The 16,587-nt window shown below is 44.9% G+C and overlaps 1 protein-coding gene across 1 annotated transcript in view; it reads right to left on the bottom strand.

Moving 5' to 3' along the window:
• Positions 1-16,587, bottom strand: part of PTPRJ (protein tyrosine phosphatase receptor type J) — a 154,745-nt gene that overhangs the window by 39,613 nt on the left and 98,545 nt on the right. Inside the window, exons 2-6 of the mRNA XM_019743598.3 lie at positions 8,727-8,748; positions 7,401-7,631; positions 4,843-5,103; positions 1,924-2,157; positions 582-788 (exon numbers count right to left, since the gene is read on the bottom strand). Coding sequence (XP_019599157.3) covers positions 582-788; positions 1,924-2,157; positions 4,843-5,103; positions 7,401-7,631; positions 8,727-8,748 — 955 coding nt within the window. The remainder of the gene's footprint in view (positions 1-581; positions 789-1,923; positions 2,158-4,842; positions 5,104-7,400; positions 7,632-8,726; positions 8,749-16,587) is intronic.

Raw genomic sequence — 16,587 nt, 5'->3', positions numbered from 1 at the left:
TCCCCATCTGTATAGAAACTCCCTGAGGGTAGGGACTGTGCATGTCTGTACCCCATCATCAGCACCAATCCAAAAGCCTCCAAATACAGGTCAACGTACAGAGTTGGGGTGCTGATAAAGGAGAGGTAGAAAGCTGGAATGTGTACCGTCAGCAAGTTTCAGCAGAAAGATGTGCATGCATTCCAGAGTCGGGGAAAATGAGAAAATTCATTCTCTTATCTCAAGGGGAAAATACTTAACCAACATTGACAAAATGAATATCAGTGTATATGGGGAAAATATTATACCAGTGTGTCTCACGGGCTCGTGCGCAGAGAAATGAGAGAAAGACGCAAGGCAGCGCCCCGTGTCTGCGCATAGCCCCTGCTCACTCTGCTTTATTGAGCTCACTGAAAGAAGTGCCTCAGCCAAGAGCTAAGAAGAATCTCACTGAGTCTACTCTGTCCAAAATCCCTTCCAGAAATCTCCCTCTGACAACAAAACCAATTGTGAAGCCAGAGATAACTCAGAACCAGAATCACAGAAGACACAACTTTGTGCTAGAAACTCAGGCTGAAGCCATTTTGCAAAATCCAACATACATGTACTGAAGTTTGTGGCCGGGAGCAAGCTGGTGCCATCTGGTGCTCCACAATCAACAGTGGCCTTGTACTGTGTGCCAGGCTTTAACCCAAGAAGCAGGACTTCCGTGTCTCTGATCACAGGATGGACGGAGGCTGGGTCTGCAGATTCGACTTTGGGTTTGGGGCTGCTGGGTAGCTGGGCCAAGCTCTTTGTGCAGGTGACATCTGTTTCACACACAAAAGGCAAAGACACTAACTGCAACAGAAGCACATCCCTGTCTTCCTTCAGTGTCGCCCCCAAGCTAAGATGACACATGAGACAGTCCCCACAGTGGGTATTCCACGAGCATCTGTTGCCCTCCTCCCCCAGACAGCAACACATCTGCCTGAAAAAGCCCTGAATGGGGTCAGGTATTTTACTTTGTACTTTTATTCCAGTAGCACCACAGATATTTGACCTTCTCTTTCAAACTCAGCTATTTGCATCTTTCCCTACTTTTGGGAAATCAGCTTTTCCCACCCAACTCCAAACATGGTTTTCCAGGAACAGCCACATAATTCAAACATGGTTTATCAGCACCCATTCAAGGCATGGTTCCCCTGGACCAGAACCTGGCTGGTAGGGGGTGAAATAGGGGAACTGCTGGTGGCCATTTCTCCTTGAGTTGTGTGGAGGGATCCACTCTGAGAACAAAGATGACAAAAAGAAAGAGGCAGGAAGAAGAGACGAGCATCACCCCGTCTCTCTTTAAGGTCCTGCTGCCCATGGCCAGGAAATATACACAAGGTGGTAAGTTGCTCTTCTAATCGAAGCTATTGAAACCTGGTTTCCATCACTTGCAATCAAGAATGCTAACATTCACTTTCTAGTTCTGTTTCCTTATGTGTAAAATGGGAATGACGTACTTATTCTTCTCAATTCACAAAGTTACCCCTGAAAATGCTATGAAATCTGCATGTGACTACTCCACTGTCAATGCAGGAGGTGTCTGCAGATCTGCCCTTGAAGCATCCCTTTCTCAGTGGCTGTGGTAAGCTCCTCCGTGGCCCTACTTGGGTTAACACAGCAGTTATTCGTTCAAGTGAGAGTGTAAAAACTTAACGGGGCCAGCTGCTTTCCTGGATGCCAGACCCGAACACTTTCAACCCCATTGTCATTGAGCCCCAATATGCTGATCTTAAAATAAGAACATTCTTCCCTCTTTCCTCATACAAGTATAGGGTCAAAGTAAAATGTGGAGGAGAACCCTCAATAAATTCTAAAATTCTATACAAATATAAGAACAGTATTTTTAAAAACTATTCAGTTATTGAAAGTCAAAACCGTCAAGCAGATGAGAAGCACACTCGTATAACTCACCTGAGCCACTTTCTGTAACCAGGGGCTCTCCCTGTGTCTCATTTGGTTCTAAAAGACACAAGACTTTGTATTGACTCTCAGGTTTCAGGTCTGACATATTAACCAACACCTCATGGTGTCCAGTGTCTTCAAGGAGTATCCAGCAGGTGGCAGTGCCGTTGTCATTCTTCCAGGCAAGAGAAGCGTTTCTCATACCCACAGATACAACACGAAGGTCAGAAACTAGAAGAGGCTCTATTTTAAAAACACACAATGGTCATGGATGAAACAAGATATTTGCAATCACCTTTCATTAAGAAAAACTGGGGAACCCTAACCTTGTCCCAACCCTAACCCTAACCCAACCCTAACCCTAACCCTAACCTTGTCCCAACCCTAACACTAACCCTAACCCTAACCCTAACCCTAACCCTAACACTAACACTAACCTTGTCCCAACCCTAAAAAAAATTTTTTAAAGAAAAAAAAAAAAAGGAAAAGAAAAACTGGGGGACACTCATGTTTCAACATGACCCACTAAAAATACTTACTTTATAACAGAGTCTAGTGCAATTCCATCATTCCACAGCAGGAAATACATATCATCATACATAAAAGAGGACAAGAGAATAAACCCTAAAGCCAACAGTTTTTAGGATCTATACTATTGTCCAAGACAATGAAGTCCAACAGTGATTTGACACTCTTCTAAACTGTCCCTTTGAAACAGCAGCATTTGGTTACATAGATGATGATGGAAGGAGAACTGACTCTGGGTGGTGAACACACAATGTAATATATAGATGATGTATTAGAGAATTGCACACTTGAAACCTATGTAATTTTACTAACTATTGTCACCCCAATAGATTTTAATTTTTAAAAAGTCAAGAAATTAAAATTAAAATTAAAAAAAGAAACAGCAGCATTTAATTATATTTGTTTTAGACATCAGGAACAAAGCATGAAATAAAGTGATTGTTTGCTATGTGTAAAGGTCTCGAGTCGAGATAATACAAATAATACCATTCCGTAATACAAAGATACTTCCACTGAGGAGCTCATCCCTGTATTCCAACCCTGAGGGGATTTTTTCTCATCTATACTATTCCCCCCACCATTCTTTCCATCCCCTTAATTGACTGTCGGTGACATAAAGCAAACCGTTTCAGCCAAAACGACATCCACTCCCTTCATTTCTAAGATGAGAACATGGTGCTACGGAGAGGTGGGTGACTTGCTCTGGAATGCATACTGGTAGCACTGGGGAGACTAGACCCAGGGCTCCAGCCTTAAGCACGTAAAAACACAGACAAGTGTTGCAGACAGACCAGAAACCCTGCCTGAGGTCTGCATGCAGCTAAATGTGAAGACAGTGGCCTGGATGATTGCAAGGCACCATCCAGCTCTGAAGCGAGTTGGTCCACTCTATGATTCTAGGCTTCATAGCAAATGTTTCTGATGCAACGATTTCTAAATCGGGTCACTCATATGTCTTTTTTGTTAATGGAACATCAATAAACTAGCCAGCTCCATGACCCTGGGTACCTATTACAAATATCACTGTATCGCAGTGGTCCGGAATCAGGCCCCCTGGTTTCCCACCACTTGTAACTGTGGGACCTCAGAAGAAACAACTTTCCAGCATTACATTTTCTTCCACTGTTGCGCTCAGGGTTACTGTGAGGACAAAATAATGTATTGAGGACAGCTAAGCACACAGTCCATGCTCAGTAACTAGTAACTGGTGAACACAGCCTGGTCCTCGGGAACTTTAATGTGGAGTAAGGATGCTCAGCTCCCGTCTGGATGCTTCCTGCCACCTCTCCACCTCCTCCTGCCCAGGGTCACCAATTCTGTATCACCTGGTCCTCATCACCCTTTCTAAATTCTGTCTTCAATTTCCTCCTTAATTCTCTTCTAGCTCCTCTCTGCCCGCTCCGTCTCGTCCTCATTCCACAATATAATATACTACACCTTTATAGGGGCGTGGGGGCGGGGGGGGAAGAGTTCCTCTAGAACTGTGCTCCGAGGAGCTCTGGGAGTTTTCTGGTCGTCCCTGAGACACCCCATCCCTTAGCTCTTCTCTCTCCAGTTCTTTTTACTTATTGGGCTCCTGGGAAAGATTTTTTTTTAAAGAAATCATGTCCTGGCTTTAAAAAAGGGATGGAAACGAGTGGTTCAGTGTTTGCCCGTTCCACGTGCAGGAGGCGCCGGGCTAGGTGGTCACTTCAAGCCCTGGGCTCGCAGAGGTCAGGCTTCCGTGGCCTTCCCCAGCCACTGCGATCACATCGCCACATCCGAAAACTAACAGAAGACCTCTTTTTTAAATTTTTGCTTCTTCTCAACTTAAAAAGGGCTTCTCATCTCTTTTTTATATTTTTGGTTCTTTTCAGCTTCAAAAAATGCTAATTTTGCAGCTCCAACAGGTGGTTCAACATATTAACATCTAAGCTATAAAAATCTAAGCTTAATAGAACATCACTGGGCTAGTATCTCATTTGAAACACACGTTCCTCTACAAAATATACCAAAATTTCATGCCCAGCAGAAACTCCTGGGAATATAAACACAGCACAACTTTCCCTGGGAGCTTACAAGAAGCCTAGTAATTACTGACACCATCAAGATGTATTTCTATTGGGGGGTCTCTGCTCCCAAGTCTTAGCAGAAAAGTAAGTATTAACCGATAAGAAGAAAAGATTTTTAAAAACCAAACAGTTGGAATTAGTTAAAACATCCCAAATCACAGAGGACCTTAATACTGAATGATCCGACCATCTGAACTCCTGGGCTTGAAACAGCACAGAATCTTTTCTCTCCTCTTCCACAGTTAATGAAAACCAATCTCTTTCCAACAGGCAACTTGAATAGACAAGGCTCTAGGACACAGGACAAGAAGGAATGGTTCATGACATTCCTGGAGGCTAGTCAACTTACTTGTCGTGACAGTTATGGTCACAGCATTTCTTGAAAGCCCGTTTACTTGTGGAGTGATGGACAATGTATATGAAGTAGCTGGACTTAAGTCTGTGATGTTAATGCTTGTGTGATTTGCAACAGGAATCTGCAACGTAAGATCTGTCTCATTCTTCACTCTATGCATGTAAGTAGAAGCAGCTGAATCGTTGTTTTTCCATGTTAGGCTCACACTGGTTGAACTAATGGAACCAGCTTCAATGTCAAATGCAGAACTGTGTTCTATTTTAATTTAAAAAAGAAAAAAAGGAAAGAAAAACTATATTTAGGAAAGAAACGTAAGAGAAAAGACTGCCCTAGATGTCTACTTTCCAGAAGTAAATTTTGCAATCATAGAATTTCATTAGTTTATTGCCTCCTAGAATTTTCTCCAACAAAATACATTTAGACACATACATCAGTGCACGCACGTGGGTTTGTGAAACAAAAGACTTTAAAACGGAGATATAAATGAGAGGGTGGCCATGCTGACTGTGACCTGAGCATGGGTTACAACTGCACAGAAGCTGCTACAAACAGAGACCTAAGATGCAAAGTGAGTCTATCTCCCAATTCTCAGAAAACATGGCATGTGCAGAGGCATATATGGTGTAGCAGCATGTGATAACTTTTTTTGCCCAACTCTGATATCAGGAGGAAGCTCTGTAGTTTTCTGGCATAAAGATGACAAGGGGGGTGGCCAGTTAGCTCAGTTGGTTAGAGCATGGTGCTAATAACACCAAGGTTGCCGGTTCGATCCCTGCATGGGCCACAGTGAGCTGCGCCCTTTTTTTAAAAAAAAAAAAAAAAAGATGGCAAGGGACAGAAAAGCATAAAGAGAAAAGAAGTGGTCTCAGAATCCAGACCTGGACATAAGGACCTGCTGACCCTTAGCAGTCTGGCCCGGAATTAGTCCCTTCAAACCTCTGTCTCAGGTTCCTCTGTTGACAGCTCTAATACACTATATTAAACTTAAAGGATTATTACTAAGGCACCATGATATGGTAATCAAGCTCACTGGATATGGACATTTTAAAAATCTGGGTTTAGAGTCCCACCCTGCTAGTCATTCGTCATGTGACTTTCTTCAAAATCTTCTCACGTCTCTGAACCTCACTTTCGTCATCTGTCAAATTGTAGATATACAGGCTCTTAAAACTACAGATGCTACTATGGTTTTGTTCTTTTTCTTAAGAACTTTTTTTTTTAATTGGGAAATATCGGGGAACAGTGTGTTTTTCCAGGACCCATCAGACATTGTCCTTCAATCTAGTTGTGGAGGGTGCAGCTCAGTTCCAAGTCCAGTCGCCATTTTCAATCTTTAGTTGCCGGGGGCACAGTCCACCATCCCATGCGGGAACTGAACTGGCAACCTTGTTGTTGCAAGCTCGTGCTCTAACCAGCTGAGCCATCCAGCCGCCCCTAGAAGTTACTATGACTATCAACAGTAACTAAAACTTCAAAATGAATGCATCCTAACTGCATTCAAGCTTGACTTGTACCCACCAGCAACAGAGGAGGAAGCACAGGCAATAAGGCCTTACTTCTCAAGGACCTAGAGATGGACCCCAGAAGAGAAAAGATAGTGCAGGTAACACTACCTCGGCATGCACAGGACCTTCAAATGACAGCACGGAGCGTGTGCCTTACCTGGCACCTAGAAGATGCAAACATTTACCCAATCCATAAAAAAGGGCAGGAGAGGGAACAAGAGAAAGAAAAAAGAAACAGGCAGGGAAGAGCTTTGCGGCCTACAATTCAATAAACTTCATGCCAGGAAGGCCCTGCAGACTTGAGCTTCCTCTTTATAAAGTGCCAAGTTCACAGTAGCATTTTTGGCAGGTTAGGGCTGTGGTGCCATTTGCAATCAATGCTGACGATGGTGAGGAGGAGGACACGACAGTAACCACGGCCACAGTGGTGGAGGCATCAAGAATAGCAGCCTGATGGGCGGCTGACCATGTCCCAGGCCTGGTGTCCTTCTCGCATTTATGCTGCACAACAACTTCACCAGGAAAGCTATGGCACCATTTTTACAAAGGAGAAATGGGCTAAGAACTCATTTTTATTCGTATAGGGATTCTGAGGTTTTAGAAAAGCAGTTTCTTAAGTGTCAGTAGTTCAGAAAATAAAGCACATCTAAAAGTATGTTTTTAAAGTGAGTGTGTGTGTGTGTTTAATAAAGATGAAGAAACTGAGGTCTAAGAGGACCAATGACGTGCCCAGGGTCACAGAGCTAGAAACTGGCAGACCCAGGAAGCAAACCTGGATCTCTGATTCTAAGCCCATGCTCTTATCTGCTCAGCCCTGATAGTATTACTCAGAGAGCAGGATGAGAGACACGTTAGTGCAGCTCTCGGAGGAACCAGGATACCCTCCAGTCAGGCAATGGGGCCAAGAGTCGGGAGAAGAGAGATACAAGAAATAATTGCTTTCTACTGTTAAAGCTCAGATCAACTGTTCTTAAGTACACTGCAGATGTGAAGATATTTACATTCTCTGAATCCCACAATCCATCCCAAAAGAAGAGTCTTGCTCACGTGTTTGCAGTTCTTGTGGGCAGCAGATACTAGAGCTGTTTGAATAGGTAACATTGAGCTGGTTCACCCCAGGAGCCAGCTCTCCAGATGAAGGCTTCCTGTCACTCGGCTGTTGAGAACTCTGCTGATTCTGGAAGCCGGAGTCAGGAACAATTTTTACTAAAATGTTTTCTGGTACCTCACTAAAATGAATCTTGGTGGTTGTAGATGTGAATGAAACCCCACTACAACCTAGAACACAGGAAAGAAAAATAAAGCATAAACTAATAAAATGGCACCTCCCACCATATACTTGCTATACAATAGGTTTTTTATTATAATTTTTTAAATGCATCATAGTTCTCTCATCTCCCCTTGTCCTGCTTTAAAATATCACCTTATTTACCAAACTGATTAACAAGGAAAAAAAGCAACTGCAGAGCTCTTCCCATTGTTTGCACAGACTTTGCTTAATTACAGGTATTAACAGAGATTTGCTTTATTAGAAGGTTTCAGGCAAGACGTGCCCACTTTGTGTGTCACTCTGAGAACATTTTAATTATTTTATCTCTGTGTTCATAGACTTTGGGCTTTTACCAACCCCCCCCCAAAAAAAAAAGTCCCCAAATTTTGAGGACAGACAAAAGTTACCAATTTTTCCAAAAGGATACATTAAAATTTAAAAAACTACCGACCACTATTATCTTTATTTCTTATAGAAACATTTTACGACCAAAAAAAAATATCAAGTACTTAATCCCAGAATGGGCAGTGCTTTCAAATGAATACATTTAGCTTCGTTAAAAACTTACTATCACGTCCTTATTTTTTTCATTTTACTATAGACCAGGGAGGACTTCAATGGACGAGCACTAGTGAGCAAGTAGGAGGCAGCCCTCCACACAGAAGCTAAATATACAGGAGGCTGTCTGGTTTTCCAGAGGTTATACAAACCCTGCACACCACTTTAAAAATCATGGGGCAATGTAGCAACCCAAGGAAATACTTATGGGGTCACAGTACATAAAATAAACGTAAATCATACTGCATCATAGTTTCAACTAAGTTGGTTTTTTGTTTTGTTTTTTTTAATCACCCATGGATGTAGCTTGGGGGAAAAAAAATCACAGAAAACATAATTTTTTTATTTTTCCAGGTTACACAATTGATTGGATTTTTCTCTCACTTGCCATTTCCACTCTCACCCCACATCTACAGAAAAATTGGAAACTAAGCGAATTTTAACACGAGCATTTTCTGTGATTTTTCACATCGCTGTTAATGTTGCTGTCCATTAGGGGGCAGTAGCGAACAACACAAGAGAGTGGAGAGGGTGTTGGTACTTACAGCTGTCACTTGTGCACAAAATCTGTAACAGAAAAAGAAAACGAAAGTCAGCAGATTCACTCAGCCATGGAAAATGCAAATCAGAAATAAGGCAGCTGTGAATTTAATAATGCGGGCCGGCTGCTAAGAAGTCCATTAAACAAAGGCCTGCAGGCCGGGTCTAAGGTATGGGACACTGGATGTGGGAACTCTGTGTAAGAGCGGTCAGTTATAAACAATGGCTTCCCTCGGTTATATGGAGACAACCGGCTGTTGGCTTCCCAGTATGTTTCCCCACAGATACACCCAACACTGCAGCGGCTCCCCGGGTCAGCCCTCTCTCCTGCCACTGCATTATGAATGGAGGTAGAAGGACACCGAAACAGAATCCAGATTCTCCGAGCCAGAAAGAACGCAGGACCGTGCCACCCCTTCCCAGAGCCATTTCCAGGTCTCCAATGCAGAGTGTAAAGCCAGATGGGGGACAGAAGAAATCCACTGGGTTTGGGGTTTTCATTGTGCAAAAATTCATCCTATTCCTTCTGTCAATAGGTGGCGGTAATCTTTTTTGTTGCTGTTAATCATGTGGCATGCAGCTTTGGGAAGAATGAATATTTAAAACAGAGGGACCTTAAAGATTGTTTAGTTGACAGGGTCTCCATCTGCCATCTTTAGGTCGCTGGGAGTCCTCAAAGATATTCGTTGTGATCTGTAAAATATTTCCCCATACTTTAAAAGCCTAAAATCATTCAAGCTGTGCATTCTATGGTTTAATAAACACACCTTTTTTGGTTAACAGGATTTTTCCAAGTATGGTCCTCGTGAAGAGGAAAATAATCAAAAGGGACCCTAGTAGAAAAAATGTTCTCCGACTTCCCATTACACATAGAATAAAATTCAATCTCTGAGCTACAGCCGATGTGGCCCCTCTGATCTCCTCACCCCTTCATGCCCTTTGCAGTGTTCTTAAAGCTGGTTTCCCCCTTTGGGCCTTTCCATATTTATTCCCTTTTCCAAAAACACTCGGTCCCAGACCTTCCTGCAGCACAGCCGAAAATGCCACCTCTCAGCGAGTCCTTCTGCAACCAACCAAGGGAAACCAGTGCCCCTCACTCCCCATCACATCACTGGTGTGTTTTCTCCTCAGTATTTACCTCAATTACCATCAGTCTCCCCCAACCAAAATGTACACTCCACGAGAACAGACACCTTGTCCCTGCCCCGAGCCTAGAATGGTACACACAGTAGGCACTCAATAAATGCCACTAAAAGAAAGAATGTGCCTCTCGTTTTGGAGAGGAGGCAATCCTGAAGGCCCAGCAATGGGGGAAAGACTAGCCCCAAGGTTCCAGGGCAAGGCCAAGGCCGCCTGGGTCCAGGAGCCTGATTTTCCAGCCCAGCATCCCTTCCCCTAATCCCACCACTTGCACTTATCAAATGGGGATGACAAGGTCAACACCGGTTCTCCTCCCATGGGTTAGGGAGACAGAAGGAAGGGTCTGTTCCCGTCCCATCTCCCAGCGGCCCCGACACCAGTCCTCAGAGGAATCCAGTGTTCCTCTCTCTGCAGGCCCCACAAAGGATGCCAAGCCTTGCTGATTCGCCTTTGTTACCCCCTCCAAACTTCCCATCCCCACCACCCACTCTACCCTCAAGCCCTCATCATCCCCAGCCTAAACTTTTTCAGCTCATCTTCCTGCCTCCAGCCATGCCCCTCAATCGATGCTATGAGTCAACCCATACAGTCCAGGATGGATCACAGGAGACAGGGAGAAAAACAATGAGCTGGTTGCTAGACAAGTAGCTCAGAGCAGCATTTTTTTAGGGGGAGTGCTGTAGTTGGAAAACATGAAACTACATGACCTCATGACTCTAGGATGGCATGTCCCCGCCCCTTATAATGTTATCTCTGTGTACATGCATCTAGGCGTTCAAATCCATTCAGTCATCCCTCCATCCAAACGTCATCTGAACACAGGTAAGCCCTGGGCCCACCCTCAAACTATTTGCAGGAAAGTAAGGGAAATAACACATGTCTGTCAATAAGTAGTTCAGGGTAGAAAGCCCCGCCAACTCGTGGAACAAACAATTCTTAAGCGCCTGCATGGGTGGCGCTGTGCTAAAGGCTTGAGTTAGATAGACAGCCTCCGTGCCACGTGACCCTTGCAAACAACACCCTGCAAGATACCCAGCATGGTGGACACTTCAAAAATACTTTTTAAAAGAATACAATTAGGGCGGCCAGTTTGCTCAGTGGTTAGAGCGCAGTGCTCATAACACCAAGGTCACCGGTTCAATGCCCATATGGGCCAGTGAGCTGCGCCCTCCACAACTAGATTGAAAACAACGACTTGACTTGGAGCTGATGGCTCCTGGAAAAACACACTGTTCCCCAATATTGCCCAATTTTAAAAAAAAATGCAATCCACAGAAAGCTCATTTTTCTAAAATGAGCTCAAAGCCTCATTGTGCCTAAGGGTGAAATGGGAAGAAACCAACTTCCACAGATTCATACACTAAGCGCCAAAATTAACTGCAGAAAAAGGAAGTTGGGGACAAGTTTCCAGAAGTGACAGCTAAGCATGGTGACGAGAATAGCCTCAGCTCCTTCCCCTTCTAAGAGAACCCAAAAAGGCCCTGGTGGTTGTTAATCAGCAAGGATTCTACTGAACTCAACCTGCATGCAAGTAACCTCCCACCACCAATCCCTCACCCAGCAGTGCCAAGTCTCGGTAAGGGAAAGAAGGGAGACTTGCACAGGCTTCATCTCATTTAATACTCACAGCACCTCGGGAAAATAGGAATTATCATTCCCCTTTTACAGAGGAGGGCACTGAGGCTCAGAGGACACAACCTGAGGTCACAGAGTTTCCTGGTTTGTATAAACGTGCCCAAGGCCCAGGAGGGAAAGATGAAAAGAGCTGCTTGGGATGGAGATAAAACCAGCACTTTCCTCTCTCTATTTCCCTCTGGGCAGAAGTGAAACCAGATAAGGTAGGCAGGGCCAAGCCCAGTGCCAGGGGCACATAGGGCTCCAAGGCGCTTTCCCTTCTGCATCAGAGGCGCCAAGCCCTCTCCCTCCTGGCTTCAGCAGACCCATCGATAAGAGGGGTATGAATGAGCCCACCCATGGTCCTAACTCAGAGACCCCAAAAGTCACAGCTTTGGGACCCCACCTGAATCAGGGGGCAATGTCATAGCAGCCCTATTCGCAAAAAGAGTGGAAACAACCTAAATGTCCATCAACAGATGAATGTTAAAACAATATGTGGTCTATCTATATACAATGGAATACTATTCGACCAGAAAAGGGAATGAAAAAATGATACACTCTACAATGTACATGAACCTTAAAAACATTCTGCTAAATGAAAGGAGCCAGACACAGAAGCCCACATTTTGTGCTTCCATTTATGTGAAATGTCCGAAATAGGAAAATCCACAGAGACAGAAGGCAGCCTAGTAGTTATCAGGGGATGGGAGAAGGGGAAAGGGAGAGTGATTGCTAATGGGTACTGGATTTCCTTTTGGGTAGTGAAAATGTTTGGAACGAGATAGAGGTGATGTTAGCACAACACTGTGCATGTACTAAATGCCACTGAATTGTATGCTTTAACATGTTAACTTTATGTCATGTGAATTTCACCTCAATTTTTTAAACAAAGATAGTAGGTGGGTAACTGCAGAAGCAAGCTCAGCCACTGGCCGGGAGAGGGAGGGAAGAGGCAAAGGAAGCTTCCTGAAGGAGGAGGTGGAGGGAGTGAGGGGACAAAAAGCAGGTACTAAATAGGGAAGGTGGATTTGGACAACGAAGGGGAAATGAACCACCCTGAACTGAACTAGGAATTAGAAAACATGGGCTGGGCAAAAGAGCCTGACCAAAAGCACTATGGGAAACTGTGAGGATGCATTCTGGTTAAAAAGGAAGGAACTCGAGTTTACTAAGCACCTACTGTGTGTCAGGCACTGAGCTGGGCTTTCTATAATACATCCCTTGTCTGAGCACAGAGTCATGGAATCATGGTTAGGAGCATGGGATCTGGAACCAGACTACCTGGGGAAATCACTTAGAGCCATTATTTACTGGCTGTGTGACTTTGGCCAGGTAACTTAACCTCTTTGTTCCTCAGTGTCTACATCTGTAAACAAAGACGATAGTCACACCTGCCTTGTTGTAGTGAGGATGAAATTACATGATCTATGTATTTGCTATTGCTATCACCATCACCTTTCAAATCTTCACAGCAACTCCACAAAGGTATTTTTATCCCCACTTTATCAATAACAGCACCAAGGCTTAGATCCTACTGACAAAACCAATGAGCAATCATATTCTCCAAAATATTTAAATAATTTGAACAACAGCTCAGTTACAGAGGTGGGCACTGAGACCCAGAGACAGTAAGTGGCTTACCCAAAGACACAGAGCCAGTGAGGAAGCACGAAAACCAGAACCCAGGCCTTGACCTCAATGACTCTAGCCAAACTTCCCCAACCCCTTTTCTCCTGAGATCCAGACCCAGCCCACATGGAGTACTCATAGCTCACCCCTCTTCTTACCACTCCTCTGCAAAGCCGGACAGATAACCCAAGGCTTATGCAGCCCCCATAGCTGGACAAAAGGAGAAAACACTGAGATGAGAGATAGATTAAGCTCACTGACTTAGCAGGAAGACATACTGACATATGAGAAAAGATATGATACTGTTCTCAGTTCTGTCAAGGACTTCCGGTTACCTAAACACCCCAGGTACGATAGAAATTGATTGGTCAACCAGATGGCCAGACATTAACTGTGCCCAAGTACACCCAACCCTGCACAGTAGAATCTTTTCCCCCTTCTTTTCCGAGGAGCATACCCTGCTTTGAGTCTTCCAGCTTTGTTCATAACTCCCCTCCCCCAGAAATGTGTTCTTGTTTCACAACCGCCTTTGGTTATGCTGAAGAGCCAAAGCTCTCTCTTCCCCAATTTGGGAACCACCATCCATCCCAAAACTGTGCTTCTAGTCACAAGGATTCCCCGCCAGGCCCCTAAGAAAACAAAACTATTCACACTGGCCTTGATGCCATCCCAATTCGGCCCAAGCTACTGCCATCACATCAGTGGTCCACTCTGAACACTGGATTCTTTCTACTTCACACTCTCGTCACAAGGATCTCACTAGCTGCATTTACCTAAAACTTCTCAATTCTGCCCAACTCCTCCACATATAAACACCAAAACAGACCCACACATATTCTCTTCTCCTCTGAGTCCCTCTGTGATTCCCCCTGTCCCTCTTTAAACCTGTCTCCTGGTCTATAAACATCAGAAGAACTTCTGACTCCTCCCTCCTTCATCAATCAAAGGTACCCTCAGTGGCCATGTCCTAAAGATGCTTCCTTGACCAACACAGCTTGACTTCCCACTTCCGTATTGTGGCCACCATAAACCAACTCCTCATAACCCGCAGCCCTAAATAACAGAAACAGCCTCGTCCTAGGGCTGATAAAGACTCAGACCACTTCCATCTTTATTTTTTGAAGCTCTCAGCACACGCACACACACACATACACACACACACACACACACACACACGGTTAAGTGTCAGAACAGCGTTATATCTGTTGCACTATATTTTTGTTTCAATCCTAACAGAGTATCGCTGTGACTCCATCTATAATCCTTTACTGGGAACATAAAAGGCCAAAACCTCAATTTGTGAACACCAAAGGTGAGAGCCAGGCCGTAGTCTTTCATCCACATACCTGGCTGCCTCTCTTCTAGTCTCTCCCTTCAATGCACAGTGAAAAATAAATGGAAAATCTAGATCAGACTTTCTAAAACATGACAATAATTGTTGGAATCCTGGCAGGGACAGATGACACACTCAATCAGGGTAAATGAGGAGAGCTTAAAAGGGTCTGTAGGGCCGGCCCGGTGGCTCAGGCGGTTAGAGCTCCGTGCTCCTAACTCCGAAGGCTGCCGGTTCGATTCCCACCTGGGCCAGTGGGCTTTCAACCACAAGGTTGCTGGTTCAATTCCTCAAGTCCCACAAGGGATGGTGGCTGCGCCCCCTACAACTAGCAACAGCAACTGGACCTGGAGTTGAGCTGCGCCCTCCACAACTAAGACTGAAAGGACAACAACTTGACTTGGGGAAAAAAGTCATGGAAGTACACACTGTTTCCCCAATAAAGTCCTGTTCCCCTTCCCCAATAAAATCTTTAAAAGAAAAAAAGGGTCTGTATACATGGGTGTGAGTAGGTTAAGGGAAACCAATAAGAAACAGGCAAGAATCCCAAGGGACCGGCAGTGAGAAAGGACAAGGATGCAGGCTGAGGGGCCGCCTCCCCCCCATCTCCAGCTGGGGCCTCCTGCTGGGCTGGCCCCATGGGAAGCCGAAGGCAAGAGCACCCACTGGTATAGAAAAGGTCAGGCTCCTCCCTGTGGGCAGAGCAGGGTGCAGAGGGGTGGGCAGGGTTCTGTGGCAAAGATTCATGGCAAAGAGCTCATGTCAAACCACCGCTAAGGACCTAGGACTCAGGTAGGCCGGCCCACCGCAGTGATTTCGGTTCAAGTCCCTGGCACTTGTGAGCTCTGGGACTCGAGGATCTCACCAAGCCACCCATTTCATCAATTATAAAATGGCAGAAGGATACATGTACTACAGAACCCACATCTGAGTTCCCGAGGCTCAAACAAGACAAGGCTCCTATATTCCCATCCTAAGAGCCCTTCCTGACTCATCCAGCCTCCGAAGCTGCCACCCCTAGCGCATTTGATGACCTTCTGCGACAGCTCAGGCCCCCAGGAGCTCGTCAGGGTCTGAGCTCCTTTCTGTCCACGTCCCTCTTGCCTTTTCCTGCGGGCCTGCACTGCGCCAGGCTCGGGGCTAGGTGCCGAAGATACCCAGGGCACTTCAAGTACTTCAAGTACTTCAAGCACTTCGCCAAGAGCTCACAGGCAAGAGAAACACCAAAGAGCATGACGGTGCAATGAGGAGAGGCAGCCAGGAGCCCCAGCTGAAGAGGCAGGGGGTGTCCAAGGACCTGGTGCACTTGGGGGACCGGGAGATAGGGGCTCGGTGGCTTGATGGTAACCTACAGGGGAGGAGGGATAGAAAACACCACCTGAAGTGACCCCATGAGGATACAGAGTGCTGGTCGGTTCTACTTGTTACAATATTAATTAAGCCCTAACTATTGGCCAATCACTGTGCTACGGGTATTACATTCATTATCTTCTTTAAGCCCTACAACAACCCAGGATTTTACAACTAGTAACTCTAACTTTCCGGCCCAGGTCTGCCTGACTCTGAAGCTCTTGACCTTCATCACCCCCCAGGAGGCACTAACCTGGTTCATCCCTGGACACATCTCAACTGAGACCACGGAACCCAAAGGTGGTTCCAGGGCTGCCTGTCACAAACCACTACTTGCCGTGGGTCTTGGGGACAAGTTCTATCAACTGATTTAAATCGATTGAATTAAAAAGGCTTTTGTACTGTTTTCAAAAGGAGATTTTGAGGGTAAATTCACAAAGCAGCCTGATTTTTACCAAGTGACAGAGCGTTGGGTTTTCTGTTATACATGTTCGGGTTTTAGGGATGGTTAATAAGTGACTGAATAACACAAAGGGTAACAATAGACTCTTTATCCTTCTAAAACCAAGCCCACACACCATATGACAATAGTTATTTTTACCCACTGACATAATTAACCAAAATGTGAACCGCTTCAAGCAATTTTTAAAATCAAATAGCATTTTATGGGATTTGGAATAAGCACAGATTTCAGTTCTGAAAGCCCATCATTCTTCCTTGCTCTCATTTATCTCCCTTGTGAAATTATCCAATAGCTCCCTATAAAATGGGCCCCTGCAAGGGAAATCACTGATCAT

Source organism: Rhinolophus sinicus, chromosome 14 (genome assembly GCF_057876585.1).
Source record: "Rhinolophus sinicus isolate RSI-liver-muscle chromosome 14, RSI-T2T, whole genome shotgun sequence".
NCBI lineage: Eukaryota > Metazoa > Chordata > Mammalia > Chiroptera > Rhinolophidae > Rhinolophus > Rhinolophus sinicus.
Note: the sequence above shows the minus strand (reverse complement) of the source record. Positions and strands in the feature narration are given on the sequence as shown.